The 21637-nt window shown below is 36.0% G+C and overlaps 1 protein-coding gene across 1 annotated transcript in view; it reads right to left on the bottom strand.

Moving 5' to 3' along the window:
• The window catches only part of SPAG17 (sperm associated antigen 17), a 102338-nt gene that overhangs the window by 73223 nt on the left and 7478 nt on the right, over positions 1-21637 (bottom strand). The window contains exons 2-5 of the mRNA XM_054072855.1: positions 20459-20599; positions 20014-20073; positions 4640-4771; positions 1241-1418 (exon numbers count right to left, since the gene is read on the bottom strand). Coding sequence (XP_053928830.1) covers positions 1241-1418; positions 4640-4771; positions 20014-20073; positions 20459-20599 — 511 coding nt within the window. The remainder of the gene's footprint in view (positions 1-1240; positions 1419-4639; positions 4772-20013; positions 20074-20458; positions 20600-21637) is intronic.

The following is a 21637-nucleotide window of genomic DNA, read 5'->3' on the forward strand; positions in this document are numbered from 1 at the left end:
GGTGAAGGGATTGTGGGCTGCAGTTCCTTCTTAGAGCTACTGGTTCCTCCCCACTGTCTTTCTCAGCATGATTAAAAGAAGTAGCAAGGTCACACTACCTTTTCCATGTAAGGTAGCTCCTTATCATCCTTAGATTGTAAGTAAATCCACTGAATACGATTTTTCAGTATGAGGCAGAATCTATTTGTTTGTTATTAAGTCCAACTGTGTGGATGCACAACGAACGTGGTGAATTGTTCAGAATGACTTCAGCTCAGTACAGTCATGATTGTAAAATTAAATACAGCACAAGTGGCCAAGCACAAAATACCTCAACAACTTCTGCTTTGAGACAATCTGCAATTATTGCTATTTTGCAAATATCCTTGGGACTAATGAGAAAAATCCCAGTTAATAAAATGACAGTTTAATAGTAGTGCTAGTGGTTCATAATATAAAGTTACTAAGCATACTAAACAAGGACATCTTCATGGCTGATAGTTTTTGGAGGCAATTTGTATTTTCATTACTTTGTCTCCCCATTAGTTGTGACTAACAAGGCAGCAAAGCATGGATATCTTACACAGGTACCTAACCTCTGAAGTAGTACAAAGCGAAAATGCTGGAGCTGGTAAAATTGCTTCTATGAGGTCTAGTAGAAGCACATTAATAAACACCCAAAGACACTCTGTACTGTACATTCTGTACAAATTTTAGTAAGGTGACATAAGTTCTCTACATTGCTCCAGTTTGGATTCTTGAAGGCATTGATGTTTCTTTGAAAACTTCTTCAGGCCTCAGTTCTATCCACATGTTTTTACAGCAAAATAAATCAAATCGCCCTTCGTACAGAACTTGGCTTCATCCTTCGACAATGGCAGACAGCTCTGTTATACTTTACAATACCAGGAGAAAGTTGCCTTGGATATTGACACAAGTGCATTTAGTTATTCCAAAATCTTTCTTTAAGAATGTTTTCTGTACAATTTGTTTAGACGCTTCCTTTTAGTCTTGCACATGCTAAAACATTTTGATGTCAACATGCTACACATACCTCATCTGTATTTTGTTTCTTGGACTGTATAATCTATCCTAATACTGAGCAGAACACAGTACCCTCCCCAAATGCAAAGTGACAATACTTCAATATTGCCAAAAAATCTTGTCTTTTCAACATGGAACAAAAGAAAGTACTTGGTTAGCAGCTAGGTTGCAAGGTTTCTAGCAGGTTTATCAGAAGTATATCCATATTTGTACATACCAATGTATTTGTCTTTCTCTTCCACTTCTTGTCGTCGCTTCAATTGGGTGTCCTTTTTAACACTGCCTGGTGCTAGAGATCCTACTTCAGTCTTTTTTCCTTTCCTTTCTTTCTCAGCTGTCTTGCTGGAAGATTTAGCTTTCGCTCCATCTTTCCCCTTTTGTTGCTCTTCTTCAGCCTGACAAGATGAATAAACTTAGTTCTCATTGTAGCCTTTGTGAAGAACAAAGAGCAGACTGCTGTAACATTTTAGTGGTTCAATTTTTTTATTTGAATATCTTTCCCTCTTTGCCACTATAATGTTGATGTGGTGAAGCTGTCTTGAATGCTCTGCTTTATCCTTCTCAAATACACCTTTTATTTTATGATATTCTTACTAAATCATAGTGTTAAAATTTCATACGAAAAAGGAACTATGAAAGGTAGGTAGACGCTATATCTACAAAACTAATGAAATGGATACTGACAAAAAGACGAGTAAAGAATCACTGTGCTTTAGTTACTGCCTCTAAAGCGCTTGCATCAGCCAGAAATTTTCCTTGGACTGAAAGGAAATAAGACAAAAATTCATTTTCTGTTAAGTCTTGAGCATCTCTGTTAACACTCGTGAGTATGGTTTAAAATGGTACCAGCACTATTTTTCTTTGATGTAAATATCTGTCTACTATAAACTAGAACCAAGAGTCTTGTGCTCATTTCACACAGGATATTACTCAGCCGTTCTCATTATTTTCAAACAAAAACACCTACATTAAGTTCTGGCCAGTAATTTAAGAGCAAAGAATGAAAAAAGATTTTGTAAGTATCCCAAAGCCTCACACTATAAATCCAGAAAGCTCAGAGCCAGTCTAAAATTAAAATAATCCAAAATATATTAAGGTAAAGCAAGGTGGTGTAAGACCAAGAAAACCTCCACCTTATTTCTACCCAGCAACAGGACTCTGCACTATTTATGCGAGAATGACACTAAAGGATTATAAAGCTAAATTAAATACAATAAAATGATATTCACTTAACTGACTGTTACCATCCTGCTAGTGTCACATTAAAGGCTATTAAAGCAATAAGAAAAAATCTTCATGCTAATAAGATAGGACAGCTGACTCTACACAGTTGCTTCTCCTATATTCTGCTGGGAAAGCAGACTTTCCAGCTGTAAAAGTTGTTTATTTCAAATTCAAAACCAAAGCAGAAATTCTTTTCCTTCTTTCCCTTTTTCATGCATTTCATTTCTGTAAAAAATTAGGAATGCCTTCTAGACATTCTTAAAACTATTTGTATGGTGAAATAGGGGATCTGAATGCTTTAGTTTCTTTGAAATTTATTCCACTAAGCACATTTCAAACTAAAGATTTTGATAGTACTAGTTTGATCCTAAGCTGACGAACACATAAGAAGAGATGATACAATCATAAGGTGACAAAGTTAACAATCAGCTTTATCTATTGCATCCACATCATTTTATGTAGTTAAAAAAGTTTCAAATAAGCAGAGACATTTCTGAACTTGCCAAGATTCCAACAATGAACACTAGTTGACCTTAATATCTCAGGAGGTAAAAGCCTCTCCTTTCTAGGTCTCCTTCCTTTGCCCCCTCAATGTCATATTTCTCTTTACCTACCAGGTGCAGCATTTTGTGGAATTTCTAGTGTTCCATCAGCTTTACATTCTGTAATTTTGTTATTTTAATATTCATATTACACAATCCTCAAACAGTTTTCTAATTCAGAGACACTTCTTTCCTTCTTCATATTAGCTTAAATGCATACACTTGTCAATTTATGACAAGCTTCTATTCCTACTGAAATACCAAAATTTCATAAAGAATAATTTTTGTTTAGTCACTTGTTCTTTTCTTCTGAAAACCTGTTCTATTAACCGATGTTTATTCTAAAAAAAAAATGGACAGTTATGTTGGCCCTCCAAAAGATGATCTGCTAGTAAAATCCCGGTTTCAACCCATGTATTGTCAGCAATGGAACTTGTGCTATAAAAGGTAGTTGGAAATTAAAAATTTTATGGCAGACAATTTAGGGTTAGAATTCTAAATTAAAAGCTAATTTCTGTTCTGTATTGCATAGCATTGTTATAGTCAAGAGCCCTCCCAATTCTTGACTCTGTCTTTGTCCTTCAACTGCTGCTCTTGTGTTTGCCTGTCATGCTTTGATATAGATATAATCCAGAGGAGTTGACACTTTGTCCAGAATGTTTGGCTAAAACAGAGAAGAAATTCTAAGTTCCAGAGATTCTTTAACCTTCAATACTGACTATCCTCAGATTCTCCAGGGAAATAAAATTATTCCCCGGAGAATCTTGCCAAATTAAAGCTACAGGTTCCATTTTAATATTGAAGCCCCTAATCTTTAAACTTCAAATTTTTGTTTTACAGTTTAATTAACAGCACTGCCTGATATCTAATAGAAAAGCAATTTTTGCTCCATTAATTAAAAAAAATCTACCCTGACCAAGGGTAAGAAAATGCCCATATTTGAACAGACATCCACTTGTACTGAATGAAGCAACCAAGTTGAGCACTGTGACAGGTTAGAACATCTTCTATAACCATATATTTGTTTCTCCCCTCCCACTCTTGGTTCCCAAGCAATAGGGTTAGTCTTAGGGTGGGTTTTTTTGTGTCAGATCTCGTATATTTGGGTTTGTTTAGTTAAATATATAATAGATTTCTGCAGAATGAAGGGTAAGAACTATTACCCTCATACACAGTGAGAAGCAAAGTAGTAACAAGTTTAAATTATAGTAGGGTTGGTAAAGTCAGAAACCTTTTCCAAATAGCTATGTTGCAAAGATAGTTAACCAGTAATACTGATTGTGTAGATAAGTGAAAGCACAGCAGTGGAAGGTTTTAAGAACAGGTCTAACAAATCATCTGCCAGGAATAATTTATGTATATTTTATCCATCCGTAGTGCCAGAGGATGGAGTAGATAGCCTCTCCAAATTTCCTCCAGAGAGGTGATTCATGATAGTAACTTCTTCATAGTACTGCTCTGCATCTACCCTTGGTATCTTTAAAGTAATAACTTCTACCTTTACTTCAGCAGAGATATATTCAGCTGAAGCCAGCTTCCAGCTCTATTTTCTATTGGTTCTAAGAGTCAGCTAAGATGTTACTACTTACTGCTCTATCAAAGTGCTCACCCACAATGGTTTTTTCTTTTCTTTTTTTTTTTTTTACTTGCATTTGTGTAACTGAGAGCTTCTTCTCCAAAATCTAATTATTTTAAAAAGATAAAAAGATAAATTTCTATTCACATTTCTCTACAATTACAGGTCTAGGAAGTTAAGCATGATGAAGAAGCTGAATTTATACAACCAGTGCTAGAATAGCAGTGTCTTCATGAAGTTAATTAAGCGTCCCCCCTCAGGCATACTATAGTACCTTCTTTTCAGCTTCTCTTCTCTGAAGGTCCTTCTGTTTGAGACAAAGCAGTTGAAATTTCAACAGCTTCCCAGTTAGTGTTATAGGAATTTCTTCACCACTATCCAGAAAGGCTTTGGCTAACTCTGTCACCTGCAGAGAAAAAAAAAAAAAAGCCAAAATAACATTACTTATATGGTTTTAATATTGCATTTGAAGCCTATTTTGCATGTTGAAGTGAAGAAGTGCTATCTTGCATTGTACAATGTGTGGGTCAAAACGGTCAAAATGGCCTCACTTCAAGAAAAACAACCTATCAGAAAAATGCACAGCTATTCTTTGGTTCCTAAGACCTCAAATGAAATTATATCTGCTATAGTATTGGAAAAAAATAGAATGGAAAAAAACTTCTATGATTTATGTAAGGTTCAACAGACAAAGTTTTCACAGTAAACCATCATTATTTTAGGTTTTAAACAAAGAGGCAACATTAAGCATCTACTTGTTATAAAGTAATAAATTAAAAAGCATTTAACAGATAGCAAATTAAAGGGAATAGTTTGGAGTATTGTTTACAGTGTCTAATGCACTAGACCTGAATGAAAGATAAAAACTTCTTGAAGGGAATTTGAGAGGGTCTGTCTTGGTGAAAATACATCCCCTCCCTCTGTAATTCTGATTCAGTTGGTATGCAGCCTAATTGGGGTGAAATAAGGCTATTGAGTTTTCTTAGGGTGATGACAGCAGCAGGAACATACAGCTGCATTGTCCAGATGTGTGGCATTGACAGGCTGTTTTATGACTATGTTTTTTACAGCTTGTTTCCACTAAATTTCATACAACTCACTAACATCTGGGCTGTTTTCCTTGGAGCCTCATAACCACTTTATTTACTGCGAAAAAAATAAAATAACATAAAAATACCATAAAAAGTTGTTACATGTTTCTTTTCACTTGTGTTGTCTCTGTAATAAAGTTCATCTATGTAGGAAGCGCTGTTGAGGAATAATATAATCATAATATTTTCGTACTTTTGTTTTTAAGCAACCATCACTTTTATTTATAACCGTGGGCTGAATTAGGTGTTACTCAAATGTTCTGACATGTTTCTCTTTTCCCCTCTTGGAGCAATTACAGTTGGGCACATCTGGTGTCAATTTTGCTTGCTAACATTCAGACAATGAAGGTGCACACTGCATCTCACTGAACTGTGTCTTGTCTAATGCAAACACTACCATTAGCTCCGCACTTTCATAGTTTCTTGCCTAGCTTTGAAATTTTCACTTCTCAGGTAAAACCTAGGTAAGCAAATGCAGCCTAAAAATGCTTCTCTGAATAAAATAAAGCCAAAATGGAATTCAGACTGTTATACGCCATATTACTGTTTCATGCAAATGAAAGCAAAGTACAGAAAAAGAAACCTCTTAAAATTTGTATTTTTCTGAATTGTGTAAGAAGGAGACAAAGCAACCAAAATATTTTCATTTATAAAACTTGTCAAAACAATCCTGCCCCTCAAAGAGTAATGATGATCGCCTTAACATACATATAGGAAAATATATCATGGAAAAAATCACTTCTGCTTCACATCTTTCATATTCAGAGTAAAACTACTTACTGGTCACCATCTAAACAAGCCAACCATAGAACATATAAGGCTTACTGGAAAGACTCCCTTTGACTTCAGACACAGAGCAGATAATCAAGGATAGATTGAGAACAGACTTAAGAACCCCTACAGACTGTAGGCACACTAGAAACTACTAGCTATTCCCACAAAAAATAGTCACCCAGAGCTAGCTACAGAAAATCTGTGCTCTGAAGGAAGGACTTTGGTAGAAATATTATAGCAACTTCCCCTAGAGAGAAAAACTCTCCTGCAGCTTTTTGTACAGAAGTGGTATTAACAGCCTATGGAAAGGGATGCTTCCCAATTGCCTAATCTAGATGAGTTGCACATTTTTTGAAACACAATAGAGGGGAAATAGAGGGATTCTGGAAAGATTCCTGAAAAGTGTATGTATAGTAACCCAGCTCAATGACAGCTGATGATTTATTGTCCATGGAAGAAGGAAGGAACGCTTAGACTCTTTTACAACCCATTCTTCCTGAGAAGTTCAAAGTATTTTACCAGCCTAAAGCAATGCATCATGATTATTTCTGTTTTGTAGTTAGAGAATGCAGAAATGAGAATTGTCCAAGGTCTTTAACGAGCTGGACAACTGTGGGTGAGAAGGACAAATTTTCTTACACAAGGCATTAGACAAGTACAAGCCAAACTCTGTTTAACAGGATTACATTCCAAGTAGTGGAAGGACGTCAGACAAAGATAAAATGAGCACAATGCATTTGGCAATACAAGGAAAGCAAATAGTTTTTCATATAGTAAAGTCAAATCTATTTTATGCATAAACAAATAAAAAAAATCCCTCATCACTGCTAAAGACAGAACATAGATAAAATCCATGCACAGTAGATAAAAGAAATTAAATTTATCACACTAATACATCTTCACTTCATTTGTGGCCTTGTGAATTATGCAGGCACCTGGCATAAACAGTTAAGAATCCACAGAGTCTCAATTAAAAAAAGCTGAAGACAAAGACTTGGTAGGAGTATAGAAGGATTTTTTTGGGATACTATGAGGTGAATTCATTTCAGATTGGCTATAATCCATCTCGTCAGTGATGACCTTTTTCTTATTTTTTTCGTGAGAAACCATGGAAACTTGGATGGACAAACTCAGTTAGGTAGGGTTTCTTTTCCTTTAAAGGAAAAGGAAACTCAGCATTCCTCACACAGCAGGGGTCACATTTGTGAAGTGCAGAAAGGCTTCACTGATGCAGTATTTGATCTCATATGGTGGTAGTATGAACCACGCAGAGATTTAGCCGCCTGGTGCAAAGGGCATGTATTTCAAGCCATTCAAACACTGCAAGAGTGCTTGTAGGTAACGCTACAATACTGGCAGATGCCAGCTCCATTAAGACAGGAAAAGGGCCTTAGAAGTTAGGAAAATTCTTAAAGCCAGGGTCTTTATGGTCTCTATCTTTGAAATGACTCCTTTTCAGTATACAGAACTATTGTGGCTGCCCAATCATAATCAGAAAAAATTTCAAAGCGATAAATTGCTAAAAGAAACGTACTGGTTCCTAGAAGATCTCAGTATTTCAAATCCCTTAGCTGACACAGTTCAAGTCAATTTGAAGCAGGAAAGCCATCAGTCAATAGGCTATACGGAATAGACATACCAACAGTGTTACTATTTACCATTCAAATGTATTTTCCTGAGCTAATAAAAGTTGGGGGCAGGGGAGAGAAGTGATCTTCTTTTATTACAATCTGCCATCAGTATTGTGAATCCCTCAGCACGTGTCATACTGACAAATTTCTTTTGTCCAAAGACTTATTTACACGTTAGTAAATATTTCTGAATCTGCTGATGTCATTTAATTGACAATAGCACAGTATGATCAATCATTTTGAAAGAATAACTGGAAGGCACAGAGCTGCCTGAAACAACTTAATTCAGGTAACACCTGCAGTGTCTTGAAAGGCAATTCAGTTTCTACCTATTGATCTACCTATAGACTATTAATCTAATTTCATTTTTCCTCTCAGAACCTCTTCCCAACTATGACGTCAAAAGATCACTTGCTTAAACATTATCCTTCATTGGTGAATTAATGACTCACCATTCAAACTGAACTTAAGGGCTTATGTAAATCAGTATCTGAACAGAGCTCCACACAGAGCTTATGTATCCACAAGGAAGACTGTGAAACTTAAGCTAGGCCAATGAATCATCTTCGTTAATCAATGAAGACTCTACCAACATGTATTCCAGAGAATTAAAAAAAATTAAAGTGAATGTGATGACTTCTTCCGCTCCCGAGTCCTGTTCAAACAAATCTACTAAGATACGGATAGGACACTTTTGCTACTGAACAATACTGAGCAAATAGATATGCTGCTCACGTACTAAACATCTGCCTTTCTATTGTGAGAACATTTCTTGAAGCAGCAGCAATGGCTGTGCACTAGAAAAATATGTTGTCATTTGTACGAGTGAGTCTGTTCTTGCCAAATCACAACACAGCTTGATCTGGTTAGTTAGAAATATCCATTGCAAGAAGGATATTCTGTCTGTTCTTTAAACTTCCCTCTACAGAAAATGCGCAACCTGAGGGCATATCTTAACTGCTCTAGCCTCAGCAATGCAAAGTGAGAACTTCCTAAGATGTGTACAGAGTATGTGTCTTAGTGCCACAAGTACTTAAAAAATGTTTTAAGGGAAATACAAACAGGTGAATAGCCTATTTTAAGCAAAAATGTAAAAATACATAAAAATTAGGACTTTGGCTTTATTAAAGAGCTTCTACTAGAGTTCTCATCATCTATGACATGTACCTCCTGTGGCTTCTGAAACATCTAACTGCTACCAAAATTAACTGCTTTAAGGGAAGACAAAATACAATACCAATATCCAGCAATTCCAAAGATCAGTCACTAGAATCGCTATCTCAGGAAGGAGGATTTTGTAGGACATGTATTGCTATGATCAAATCTTGAAATGTTTACATTTCGGTGGTATGAATCTGCCCAACAAGTCTTGCCACTGTGGGACAGAATATTTTATGCTTCCAAGAAATAAATTATCTCCAGTAATTTCAGCCAACTGGATCCACACAATGAACATTACAAAGCTAAGGGATTTAGTCACGCTTCTCTAACATTGCATCTGGCTAGGAAGAGTAACAAATCAGAGAGGGAGCAAAAAGATTTAAGAAGCAAAGTTGTATCACCAACCCTTGGGCTGGCAGAATTCACCTAGTTACATCTTGCCAGAATTTCTTAAGCCACCTCAGCACTTGTGGGCCAAGAACCCCCAATGGCCTTGTAGGCTTTGCACTACAAAACTCCTAGGTAGGATCTTTCCAACTTGGTCCAGCTTTGCAGCAGGGCTTTGGGCATTTTTATATTTTTTTTTTTTCCCTTTGGTAACAAAGGATTTTGAGATTAGTTGCTCTGCTTGCGAAAAAATCTCGACTCTATTGTTCTTAATAATCATTTATGGTCACCTGACATTTCTGAAGGCAACAAACCAGAGAAAAGTATTTCCTTTGGCTGCTCCAGTGGGTTTATCTACCAATTTAAAGACAACATTCTTACACACATAATATTGCTGTTTGCTCCAGTTACACACAGATTTCAACAAACTCTGCACAGGAAAAGCAGGAAATTTTGTACCAGTTGCATGCATGCAGGAAATCTGGTAATCTAGGAAGCAAAACTGAGTTCTTACTAGTGTTCTAAAGCAGGTTTTAAATAGATGAATTTCAAAAGGTATTAAGCTTCTTTCCTAAAACATACCTTGTCATCAATTTTGAGTTTTATGAATGGCCTCAGGGCAAATAATTACAACTAACAGTAATTGAATAGTAGAAAAAATAATGCAGTGGGCATTACTTCTAGAGTCCTAGAATTAGGTCTATGAAAAAGAGTCACTATGCTGAAATGGACATAAATATAAGCTTGTTCAATTGTTCAATTATATCATGTAAATAATAGAACCTGACCTCTCATATTTTTTAGGAGCTCCTGCAGGCGCATTTCAGCATTTAGAAACCCCAGGACTCCCTAACCTGAAATATTGTTCTTAGAGGGGTCTGTGGGCAGAAATACTGAATGGGAGAGCATTTAGAAATTGATTACAAATGACTACAATTTCTGGGACTGACTGGTTCATAGGAGCAACAGTTCAGTCTCATGAAACTAATGAATTCCAAATGGAAGGGATACAATTTCATAACTCAAAGGTCTAGACATGCAACTATTGATTGTGTAGTGGCATCGGATGCTCTGACAATGGTAAAGGCTGATACAAAGACATGGTGATATGTCTTTATTCCAGGTGATATTTTATTATTTTAGATGGCTTAGGTTTCCTATATTTGAAATAAAAATCCCTTTGCTGTCACCTGAGGCTTAGAACTATTTACCTGATCACATAGATGCCTCTAATGCCACTAGGATGACCTAGGTCATTAAAACATCAGTACTGGACTGGCATACAGAACACAAAACTAGGCAACAACTTCGCTGTTCTGGAAAGGCAGCTGAACCCCAGTGAATGCTTTTTTCTTTTGTCAGGACATTTTCTTTTGTTTCCATTTGGCCAAGTTACAACAAGACATTTGCCAATGATATTCTACTCTCTTGGATATTGGTGCTAGCAAGGCAATTGCCTGCCCCAGCAATTCAGCAAGCATTAAGAAGTCCACCAGTGAAAGGCATTACAAAGTCAAAACTAAAGTGAGCAGGACAGGTAGAAGCTTACGTAGGTTTTTCTCAGTGAGTTCTAGCAAAATCTTCAAAATGTAGGAAATCCTGGAATACCTTAACATTATCTAGGAGGAATGCGGACAACTCAAGCTTGCAGTTCATCTAAAGACGACAAAGACTTGTGGCCTGGGGTGAGATAGTGTCTGTTTGGAATAGTCTCGCACAGGCATAAATTGTCCCTATTCAGTTGGCAGCAGAGCAAACTGAATTGTTTGTGAAGTTCTCCTGTAAGGTAAGTACATCTAACCTCTGCTGATACTCAGACACTGGTAGTCTACCTAAGGCTCATTCATATTCATATACACAAATTGCTGAAGATCAAGGGAGTTATGCAATTTCCTAAACCTAAGCTAACAGATTTTTTCCTTAATGTCCTTTTAAGTAAACTGACCTAAATACTTGGACCCAGGAGACAGAGTAGCTAAACTCATCTCAGAAGACACAACGATAAATATCTCAGCTAAATGTACATCTCATGCAGTGGAATGGCTTATGAAACACAGTATATTCTGTACTATTATGTACCTGGTAGGAGCTTGGTAGCAGATAAAACAGAGCCGAAAACAAATGAGGAGATAGTGCCCACAGCAGGATTTAAAGTTCCTTACCGTTTCCTGGAGCCAATACCACCCTAAAAGGCATCTTCATTTAATGACAGTTCCCAACTGTTTCTTGAGCGTTAATCCTCTTTCTATCCATACTGTGCAAGGGCCAAATCTTTCTGCTCAACAAAATTCTCTTAACTTACATCCAGACAATAGCCCTTGTCAAAGGCTGACTGGAGAACTGTTCCGTTTTACTATGACATATGAGACTGCTCTGAAGTGGAATGAAAAAGAAAACTAAATCTTTCTGTCCTTCTGACCATTCAGCATGGCTGCCAAAATTGTTTTTACTGTCAACCCCCCTCATTAAAACAATAACACCAGACAAGTTTTGGCTCCTGAACTGTTCCATTTTACAACGACTTTTTAAATTTATTTTGTTCTACAGCAAAATGAAAACAAAATCCTTCTATCTTTTATTACAAAATAGAATTCTATGGATGTACATTTTTAGACTGAGAAGGCTGAATTTTAGTATGACTGTCTCTACTTTTGAGAAAGTCTGCTCTTAATCACAGCCTTTCTGATGGTGTTTCCCCAAAATCTATGCACAAAATATATATACAGAAGTATTTTAGTTTTAATTATATGTTTCCATAAGAAACCAAAAGGCTTCCCTAAAAGTATTCTTGACTAGCATTTTCTGTAACTTGTTTCTTCAATGACACATATCCAATGACACAAAAGCTACTACCCCGCTTTTTATTTCCTCCAGATGCCAGAAGACTTGCAACAGCTTGTACTTTCTTGGGTGAAAATACTCCTTGCCACAAGTGTTATGTCTGAGACATCAAGCATTTTCTTTCCACATTAAGCAAACTCCCCAAATTTTGATTTAGGAATTGACTATAATATCCTTAACACAAAATAAATGCATGCTTCTTGTCTCCAGTGCTGCACTCCTTTATTATTTTTTTTTTAGAGACAAGGCTGAGAGAATCTAGAAAAAAGTTACATAAGACAATAGAAAAGTATAAGGTAATAGAAAAGTATGAGATATTTAAGAGCTACTAAAGAGAGATAACAAAGTTATTTAGAACCAGAATAGCTATTCTTAACTGGTTTCCTTAGTGAAATTCATGTAATTGGGGAAGGGGATTAACAGAATATGGTACCTTGGAATAATTACGCACATGTGTATTTTAATACATATTAAAATATATTTATTATCTAACTGCATTTAAAATAATCATATATAATAAAATATATGTGCAATATTTTTTTCATATGTGCACCTCCATAATACAGTAAGAGCAGCCTGTCCCAGGAACTACATGCTCAGTCTCAATGTAAATTGGACTTTCTCCTTACATCATGACCAGCATTTCCAATAGTCTTACCTGCAGCAACTCTCAAGTTGTATGTCTACATTCTACACATTTCTAGCAAAACATTATTTCATAGAAATGCTTAAAGACTGCTTTTAATCCTCTGTTTCCTGGCTAAATTAATTCAAATTTTTTCCACTTCAGCTTGTTCATTGCTACATTTTCCTATCCTACAAGAGTGCTTAATATTTTGGGTTATCTGTTTTGTGTTGGAAGGTACAGGAGAGGAATGTTTCCTTTACACGTAAAGCCCCTTTTGGTCTCTGCTACAGACTTTTGCCAATTAAGGCAAGAAGTACTATGAACATTACACAATTTTTCAAGGATTCCGACAGCACAATCTGAGTGGAAAAAAAAACAAATGAAAGACAGAAGCCCATGTACCACATGAATACTTCTAAAACAATGCAAGAGTCTATGTCTAACCTTTTAGTCTTCAAAATAAGCTGTACAAAGCATGAAACAAGATTTATATGCAAGCACTCAACTGAAAGGGATTTTGAAGGCAAAACTGTGCTTATTGTGCATAGCAGTAGAAGGATTTAATTTAAGGGTCTCTTCGGTTTGTTTGTTGAAACTGCACAATGAAGTTGATATCACAATAAGCCTGGTGATATGCGTTGACCATTATGTATATCCTGACTCAGACAGTAAAACTGGCACTGCTCCCACTTTAATCAATCCTGAAATTTGAAGTATCTGAGTTGATACGCCATCCCTGTTAGCAAGAAAGTAAAATAAAGTGAGGTTTTGTGTAAGAACCATCTGCCATGCAGATCTAGAAGCAAGTCAACAGGCGAATCAATCAGGTCCTGTGTTCAGCCAACAATGGCAAGAAGCAGAACAATTTTAATCAAAATTCTTCATTCTTTTCTGTTTAAATATTAACATGTCCTGCATGTGCCATGAAACTAATGTCTTCTGGTTTGTCACAAGCAAGACTCAAATAGAGATAATTCAGCACAACCAGATGTGTAATGACATCCTGGACAGCCTGATTTAAAAGTCCTCAGTATTTCAGATTTAAGGAAGAAAAGCAAGAAAAACAAGGGAAAAACAACATATGCCACTAGAGATAAGGACAACAACATATTTACTTTTAAAAAAAACTACAGCAAGAAAAAATACTTTAACATGGCATTGGTCTGGTATTAAATGGAAACAATAGTCATTAGAGATGCAGGAAAAGTAGGGCTAATCAGTGATTTCTTCACTCTCTATTCAGAAAAACCCCCAGATAATATGGTTGTATTACTTCCTTAATATCCAGTTATTTCCAGCTGTGTCAATGGAAAGCTGCAAAAAGGCAGCTTTTAAAGCTAGGCATGCCAAAACCCAGTAGTAACCCCAAACATAATCAAAGTAGTATTAAAAATAGGTAGCTGAGGAGCTCTTCATATGATTAATAGAATCTCTTGGAAAACAAAGGCAGTTTTAAACTAAATAAAAGAAAGTTGGTGATACAACCAATGCTTAAAAAAAAGGGAAACTAAAATAACTTATGTATTTTAAGTACTGTCAGGCTGATCATTGCAGAATAACACAGAAGCTGATATTTTTTTCTTAATGTCATATGAGAGGATTCAATGAACAACAAATAAAAGTTGTAAAAAGGAAAGTAAAACAATTATCACCAATTTAGTTTTGTTCTTACCAATTCCCTAAGTATTCTTTGACTACTGACTTAGAAATAAGCATTCCACAGTCAATAAAGCAGTGATAAACATTAAAACTCATTAACTGACTGATTTAAATATGCAGTTACGAAGAGTTATCATCAAAGAGGTGAGTTTCTTTTTAGGTCTGAAGTATCAAACATATTGAAGCTGCTCTATTTAAAATTTTGTCAGTGATCAGGGAAAAGACAAAGTCTTCAGTTATATGATTTGCAGAACGCAAAAAACATTTGAGATATAAAGAAAGTAGTGGGAAACTAATTAATACAAAGAAATTCTGTTAATGCAGTTAGTACAGAGCAAGAAAGCAACATGATTTGATTTTGTTAATTTTATGACTCTCAGAAGAAAGAAAACAGGCCAAATTATAGGATGGAGAACCTATAAAGTGGTAACTCTGGGAAGGACTCATTGGTCAAGGGTGAAACAATCAATCAAAAAATCAGTTCTTACTGTAAGGCAGCAGCCAAGATAACTTACTCAGTCTTCAGATTTATATACAATGAGTTATCAAATAGGACTACATACATTATGTTATGTTTGTGTTTGATATGTATTCAACAAAAACAGTAAGTCCATTTGATGTCCACAATTAAATAAAAAGAGTGAATTGTAAATGTTTGTTAGAGAAGATCTACAGAAATTATTAAGGAATTGGAAAAAAAAAATGTAGGAATTTATTATACCCTGCTAAATAAAGAGAAAAATTAAGGGACAATTCGAACACTATCTCAAAGTTTCTACACAGAGAAAACCAATCGTAAGATTTTATTTAATTCAGTAAATATGACAGTAATCCGTACATTGAAGCATACATTTACACTGAAACTTGAAGTAACTTTGATGAGAAGTCCTCCCTAGATACAAATCAAGTTGCAGCAGATTCTCAATTGTTTTCAATCAATTACAAAAAAAAATCCAATCTCTTGATTTTAAAAATTTCAACACATAGATTAGTGTTGAAAAAGATACTGTGACTGGTGGTCCAGGTCACAACAGTCTCTTTTGCCAATCAGATCTTTCTATCTACTAATTTCACAGAACATAAAGCAAACTGACGATAGCAGCATTGGTGACTGGTAAGAAAGCCAACTCTTGTCCTACATTGTCTACACGTTTTCTTGTCAGTAGCTTATCTCATCAAAAATGAATAATCAAAACAATTTAGTGATCTTATTTGGTGCATATATATATATTTATTTTGTAACATTCACTATAGTCTTTTGGGAAAACAGATCACATTTACACTTGAAAAACAAGTACAAAGTTTTCACACCTAGCCAGAAAAGTTATCTTTCAGAGAAGTGCCATAATTCCCATTTTAATCCTGTTGTAAGCCAGGACAGTGTAAGCCATTAACAATGTAAGCCTAAAATATGAGGCATTTAACTATTAAACACTTCTCAGCCTAGACCGAGAAGAACACAGAGAGAATTGGGGCTTAACTAGAGATGAAGGGAGATGACAAATCTTCTTTTCAAAGCTCTGGAGCTCACAGGGGGAGGAAAGAGGCAACATTGAAGGCAGGGTGCAGGACTGAAAAAATAAAAATAGCCATTTCTAGGAAACTTTCAACTACATCAAACACTTCCACTACATCTGAAGTCCAAAGCCTAGACAGTCCATTTATCTTTTCCTTCCCAAAATAAAGGCTTTATCCAACCACTTCCTCCTCTCACGTCCTGCAAGTCAAGGGATTTGCTGCTATCACTCCCCTGTGTAACAGCATCTTCTGTTGCGTCCATCTTTTCTCCTTTAAGCATGCTTCCACTCTTTCCCAGAACACCATTAGAAGCATATGTCAGCAATATTGTAGGTTTGGTTCCAGACCACCACAATAAAGTGAATATCTCAACAAAGCGAGTCACACTTTTTTTTTTATTTCCTATGGTATATAAAAGTTATGTATACACTACAGTATAGTGTAATCATAAAGTGTGCAATAGCATTAGGTCTAAAAATCCAATGTACGTACCTTAATTGAAAAATACTTTATTGCTAAAAAACAGAGCAATAAAACCTGCAATATCTGCGAAGCGCTATAAAGTGAAGCACAATAAAATGAGGTATGCTTGTACAGAGCCCAGCAGAAGATGAATTTACTCCTTGAGTTTGTTTTTATATACCTGCCATGCCTAGGAGCTTTTCTAACTTGCATTCACCCACACCTATCCTCAAGGAATCATAAACCTAGTGAGGATTTCTGGAGGACAGCGCACACTGCTCCTGCTGCCTCCCATCCTCAAAAAGCTTGAGACACCACTAGAGTTAGCTACCTATACAGAGATTAACAGGCGGGAAATAATTATTTACAGGTGATTTATTCCATCCCAGTCCCATGGAATTCCAGGATGAGAATGGGCCAGGATTTACATTAGACCCCTAATTTAAGGGTATTTTCCAGTTTACAAATATAGGCAGGAGCCATGCTCCTGAGAAAGCAGAATTAATATATTAACTTTTAACAGGTAGTGAAGAAAGGCTATTATGTTTAATTGCAACCAAGTCTTTTGGTTACATGGGATGGCTTGTCCAGGAGATGAGTCATGTGGGGTGGATTGTCCAAAAGATGAGTCAGAGCAGTGGGGAAGGATGCTGCTGTTACAAGACTTCCATTTTGCTGGCTTCACGAGCACAACGACACATTTTGAAGACACTGTTCTCTGCTACTTGTGCTTTTTTCATCTTTCCACAAGCCTTTATCCCAAGCATCTCAGTTTATCCGAGAGAACCACAAAATCGTTTCACATCTCTCCCTTTCACCCCTCTCTCTCTCATGGCCATATAACTTATTCGACTGTCCATTGTCAGCAACACCACCTACCTACTTCCGGTCTTAGCACATGAAGGGACCACATGAGGCTCCATCTTCTTTCAAAATCTTTTCTCACTATGGTACTTACTCCACAGCTGCAGCTCATTCACTTACAAGTATGGGACAAGAATCCTTCTCAAAATTTCCTGGATAATGTAAAGGCAACTTTCCTGACCCTGCCCCAATGAGTCCAACAAAACTGGAAAATAACTCTCACAAAAAGAATGTATCCTTCTATCCACACAGGCCTTGAACTCAAGCTCACCAGAATTTTCAAGGAAAAAAAAAAAAGAAAAAAATTAGTCTTGAATAGATTTTCAAAATCCAACGTTTGGAAATTAAAACACTAACATATTCAGTAGCAGAAAAGCACCTTAATTACACATGACATTAGCAACCTTAACAAAAAGTTGAAAAGCAAATGGTTACATAAACAATACGATACATGCTTTGCTTATAAAATGCATCTATTTTATTATAGTTTAGGTAGTTTTAGATCTTACCTGTTGGAAAAACAGTATAGGATAAATTAATGTGATTCATTATGAAATCAGTAGATATTTCACAGGAAGAGTAACACCTTCCCTTCCATGGGCAAATTAAAAAAATAATTTCTAGGGCATCTTTATAAGAGATGCCTAACAACAGCCTAACAACATTTAATTAAGTGCTGGGATTAGCACAAAGTTACAAATCACGACTCCTACTCCTATCAAGTCACTCAAGAAACAGAAAAGGCGTTAAGACACCTAATTGTCTTGGATTTGGCAATCTTTTAGCTACATATTCATGAGCTTTGCCTTGATTCTCTTCACTTTGTACAACAAGAATCACAGGAAAGGCAACACAGTAAGATGAAACCCTGAAGAGAAATAATTTAGACTAGACAAAAGTAACTGTTTTAATATGATATGTAATATCATATTAAATATGATATGATATATATAAATTATATATCATATTAATATGATATGATATGTTAGCTTACAATATATGAAGGGCACTTTGTTAAAGTTTCTTGACTTAAGGCAGGTACTGCAGACTGCTGGACTGAAATTTATTAAACTCCCCTGCATTTCAGTAGATGGAGTGTACAAGACCAATGACATAGGTAACAAAGTTACTATTAATACAATTAATAACCACATTATTATGCCTGTCATTAGTCCAAAATTCACACACGTACATGTCGTATGTCCAAAGACCATTAAATGTCAGGAATCTCTTTTACAGTCTCCCTTGAAATGAAAATGCACTGGTGGAAACACTAGTGTGTTGAATACTACCACAGAAGAGAACCGTATGCAGCGAACGTAGAAATTCTCCTCTCGGGAGAGCATTTCACAACTCTGTGTTCTGTGCTAACCTTGTTTATCCTTACAGCACTGAAAGCTTTGAATGCACAAACTGGACATGGACTTCAAGTGAATGCTCAGGAGCAAATTCTGCCCAGAGAGGCAAGATTATAATGCTTGTGGCAACATGATCAATCTTCTAATTTGCTACAGCCAGAACGGAAACTGAGTCCAAGCAAAAGGTCAGAACAGGCATTTTATATTCTCTGTTAAAGGAGGAGAGGAAAAAAATGTCTTTGAGGAGTAAAGTAAGTAGCTAATGAGACACAGCACTGACAGATGGAATTTAATAAGGATCCACTTCACAAGGAAAATTGCTCTTAGTAATTAAATACAGCTATCATACAAAGCTTCTGCTTAGAGCCAGACTTCAAAATCCTTCTGTCAGTAGGACTGAAGAGGTTTTACATCCCAGGTAACATAAGGGTGAGTTTGCCTGGGAGGCTAGTGCTAAACAAAGAGGGTTAATTGCATAAAATTCACAGGCATGTCAGCGGAAAATAATTCCAAAGGGACTTGTTCGGATAGTAGCCTGGCATTACTGAAAAACAGAATGCAACTAAAAAGACCTGTTATAAAGTCCACCAAACCCTGAGACACATAAAAAGTTTATTAGTCATTGCAGAACTAAAATGCAAACAAGATCTTTTTTTAGAAGTATCCAAAATTCTTTATGCTCCAGGTCTGTAGGGCCGTAAACTCTACCTGAGAAAATTTTAAACAATCTTCTAATTAATCACAGCATTTTACAACCTCCCACAAGCTCTAAGTGAAACATTAACAAAGTAGGAAGAAGGAAGTCCTCTTTGTACTAAGCATGGTTCCTAACACCGCTGACATACCTCACTAGAGGAACCAGGTTCGAATTTAAAATCAAACTCGGATTACAGTGGATACTGGGACACAGAGATGGTGTTTCATTTATGGGACTGCACTCTCGTAAAGAAAGATATAAATCTAAATTACTGGGAGCTCCTGGGGGAGCAGAGTCTAATAGCTTATCCGTAATTTGTGATACCACCATCACAATACGACTGCATAATATATTCTTAACATAATAAAACTCATGTCCCTAAAAAGACGCCTTGATTAGAAGTCCAACAGAACACTATTGCTATCATAAAAAGAAAGCAGTATCTAGATGTCTGAGTGTTTTTACCAGAAACATCCAACAGATTTGCATTAACTCAGGTACACAAAATCATAATTATACAGCTGTATTTACTTCAATGTTAAATAGCAATGACGTTGCAGTACATGTTTTAACTCACCTCATAATACATAGGTACATCCTTAACCTTCTTTCCCTTTTGATTCCCAGATTCTTTGATCTGCAAGGAAATAAAATATTGTACTGTAAGAAGATAGTTTACACAAATTGTTTTACTTGTTATTCCCTTTTGAAAACACTACACAACACTACTACATTCCAAAATAGCGAGGAATCATCTTACAGCACCCCTTTACCTTACGGAGGGAATTTATGCGATCAGCATCTGAAAGAAAAGTCTGTAACAAAACCTCACTAATTACAGGGAGCAGACCAGCTTATACAGTACGCTTTTCCCCCTTTTAACTCCTATGAATTAGTATAATTTGCAAAACATCCACAGACAAATTAAATTGAATACAAAATTTATAGTTACCAAAGAAGTTAGTATCTAGAAGTGAGATCTAGGGTTTGATTTGTTATTAGAACTTTCATTCTTGGAATACCTGTCTGAAAATGTCTTCACGTGTTACCACGCTGAAGAGCTTCCGCTGTGGCACCTGCACAGCTAGAGACAGGGCCTTGGTGTGGATTTCATCCTCAATTTTGGTTCCAACAACAAAAGCGATGCTAGGCTTCCAGTCATCCTATTTTTCAAAATAAAACATTCAAGGCATTAAAACACAAGCAAACAAAAGCACTTCTTCACAGTTTCAAGGAGTAATCTTGTAGAGATGGCTACACCCTTTAAGACATATTCAACATTGCTGTATTAATCACACAAATAAAATCTATACAACCCAAAAAATGACGTTACCTTGTCCCAATTCTTTCTGCCATGAGGTGGCAGCATTACGCTGTGGAAACAACAAATGACTACTAACAAACAAATCTCCAGCAGGCAAATGCTGCACTATCATCACACAAAGAAGAAATAACTTTTAAATTTCATTTCACATTTGACAGCTGAGTAAGCAAACAAGAATTGAATACTGAATATACTTATAATATTGTCATTGAACATACATATTATTGTCACTTACTATACCTATTATTATTTGCTGTAGAAGAAACAAACTAATTTCAGCTCCATCCCAAGAATTAGATAATGCTCAGATACTATTTTCAAAAAATTGCAGCATTATTTGTATGATGTTTTATGAGGGTATATTATGCATATCATGATTCTTACATGGTTTTGCTGAGTATTCTGAACTAAGAAAGGTTACCTACCAATGGCAAGTTATATTCAACTACAATACTGACAAATAAAAAACACCAGGAGTTTTCAAACATTTGCAGTAATATACACATATTTTTATGGGGAAAAAAAATCTGATTTCAGCATTAAATTCAGAACAAGAGAAGTTTGGAACACACTATTTAGTAATATATATCCACAAAAGCTGCAAAATTATGTAATTTAAGCAACTTTTACTGGCTACTCTTCTTTTCCAGCTTCATATCCAGCACATCTACATCTCATTCCAGAGAACTCTGTATCAGCATCACTGATGCCCGAGTCATAAGCACTTCCAATGGTTGTGCTGTACACTCCTCAGGAATCATCAAACCATTTATTTTAACTGCAAATCTGCATGTGTAAACTGCAAGTAAATCAATAAAGCTGTACAAAGATAAATATCGAAAGAGCTTCAGTAAAATCTATGGAGGCCCAAGACACA

The sequence above is a fragment of the Cuculus canorus genome, chromosome 1 (assembly GCF_017976375.1).
Source record: "Cuculus canorus isolate bCucCan1 chromosome 1, bCucCan1.pri, whole genome shotgun sequence".
Taxonomy (NCBI): Eukaryota; Metazoa; Chordata; class Aves; order Cuculiformes; family Cuculidae; genus Cuculus; species Cuculus canorus.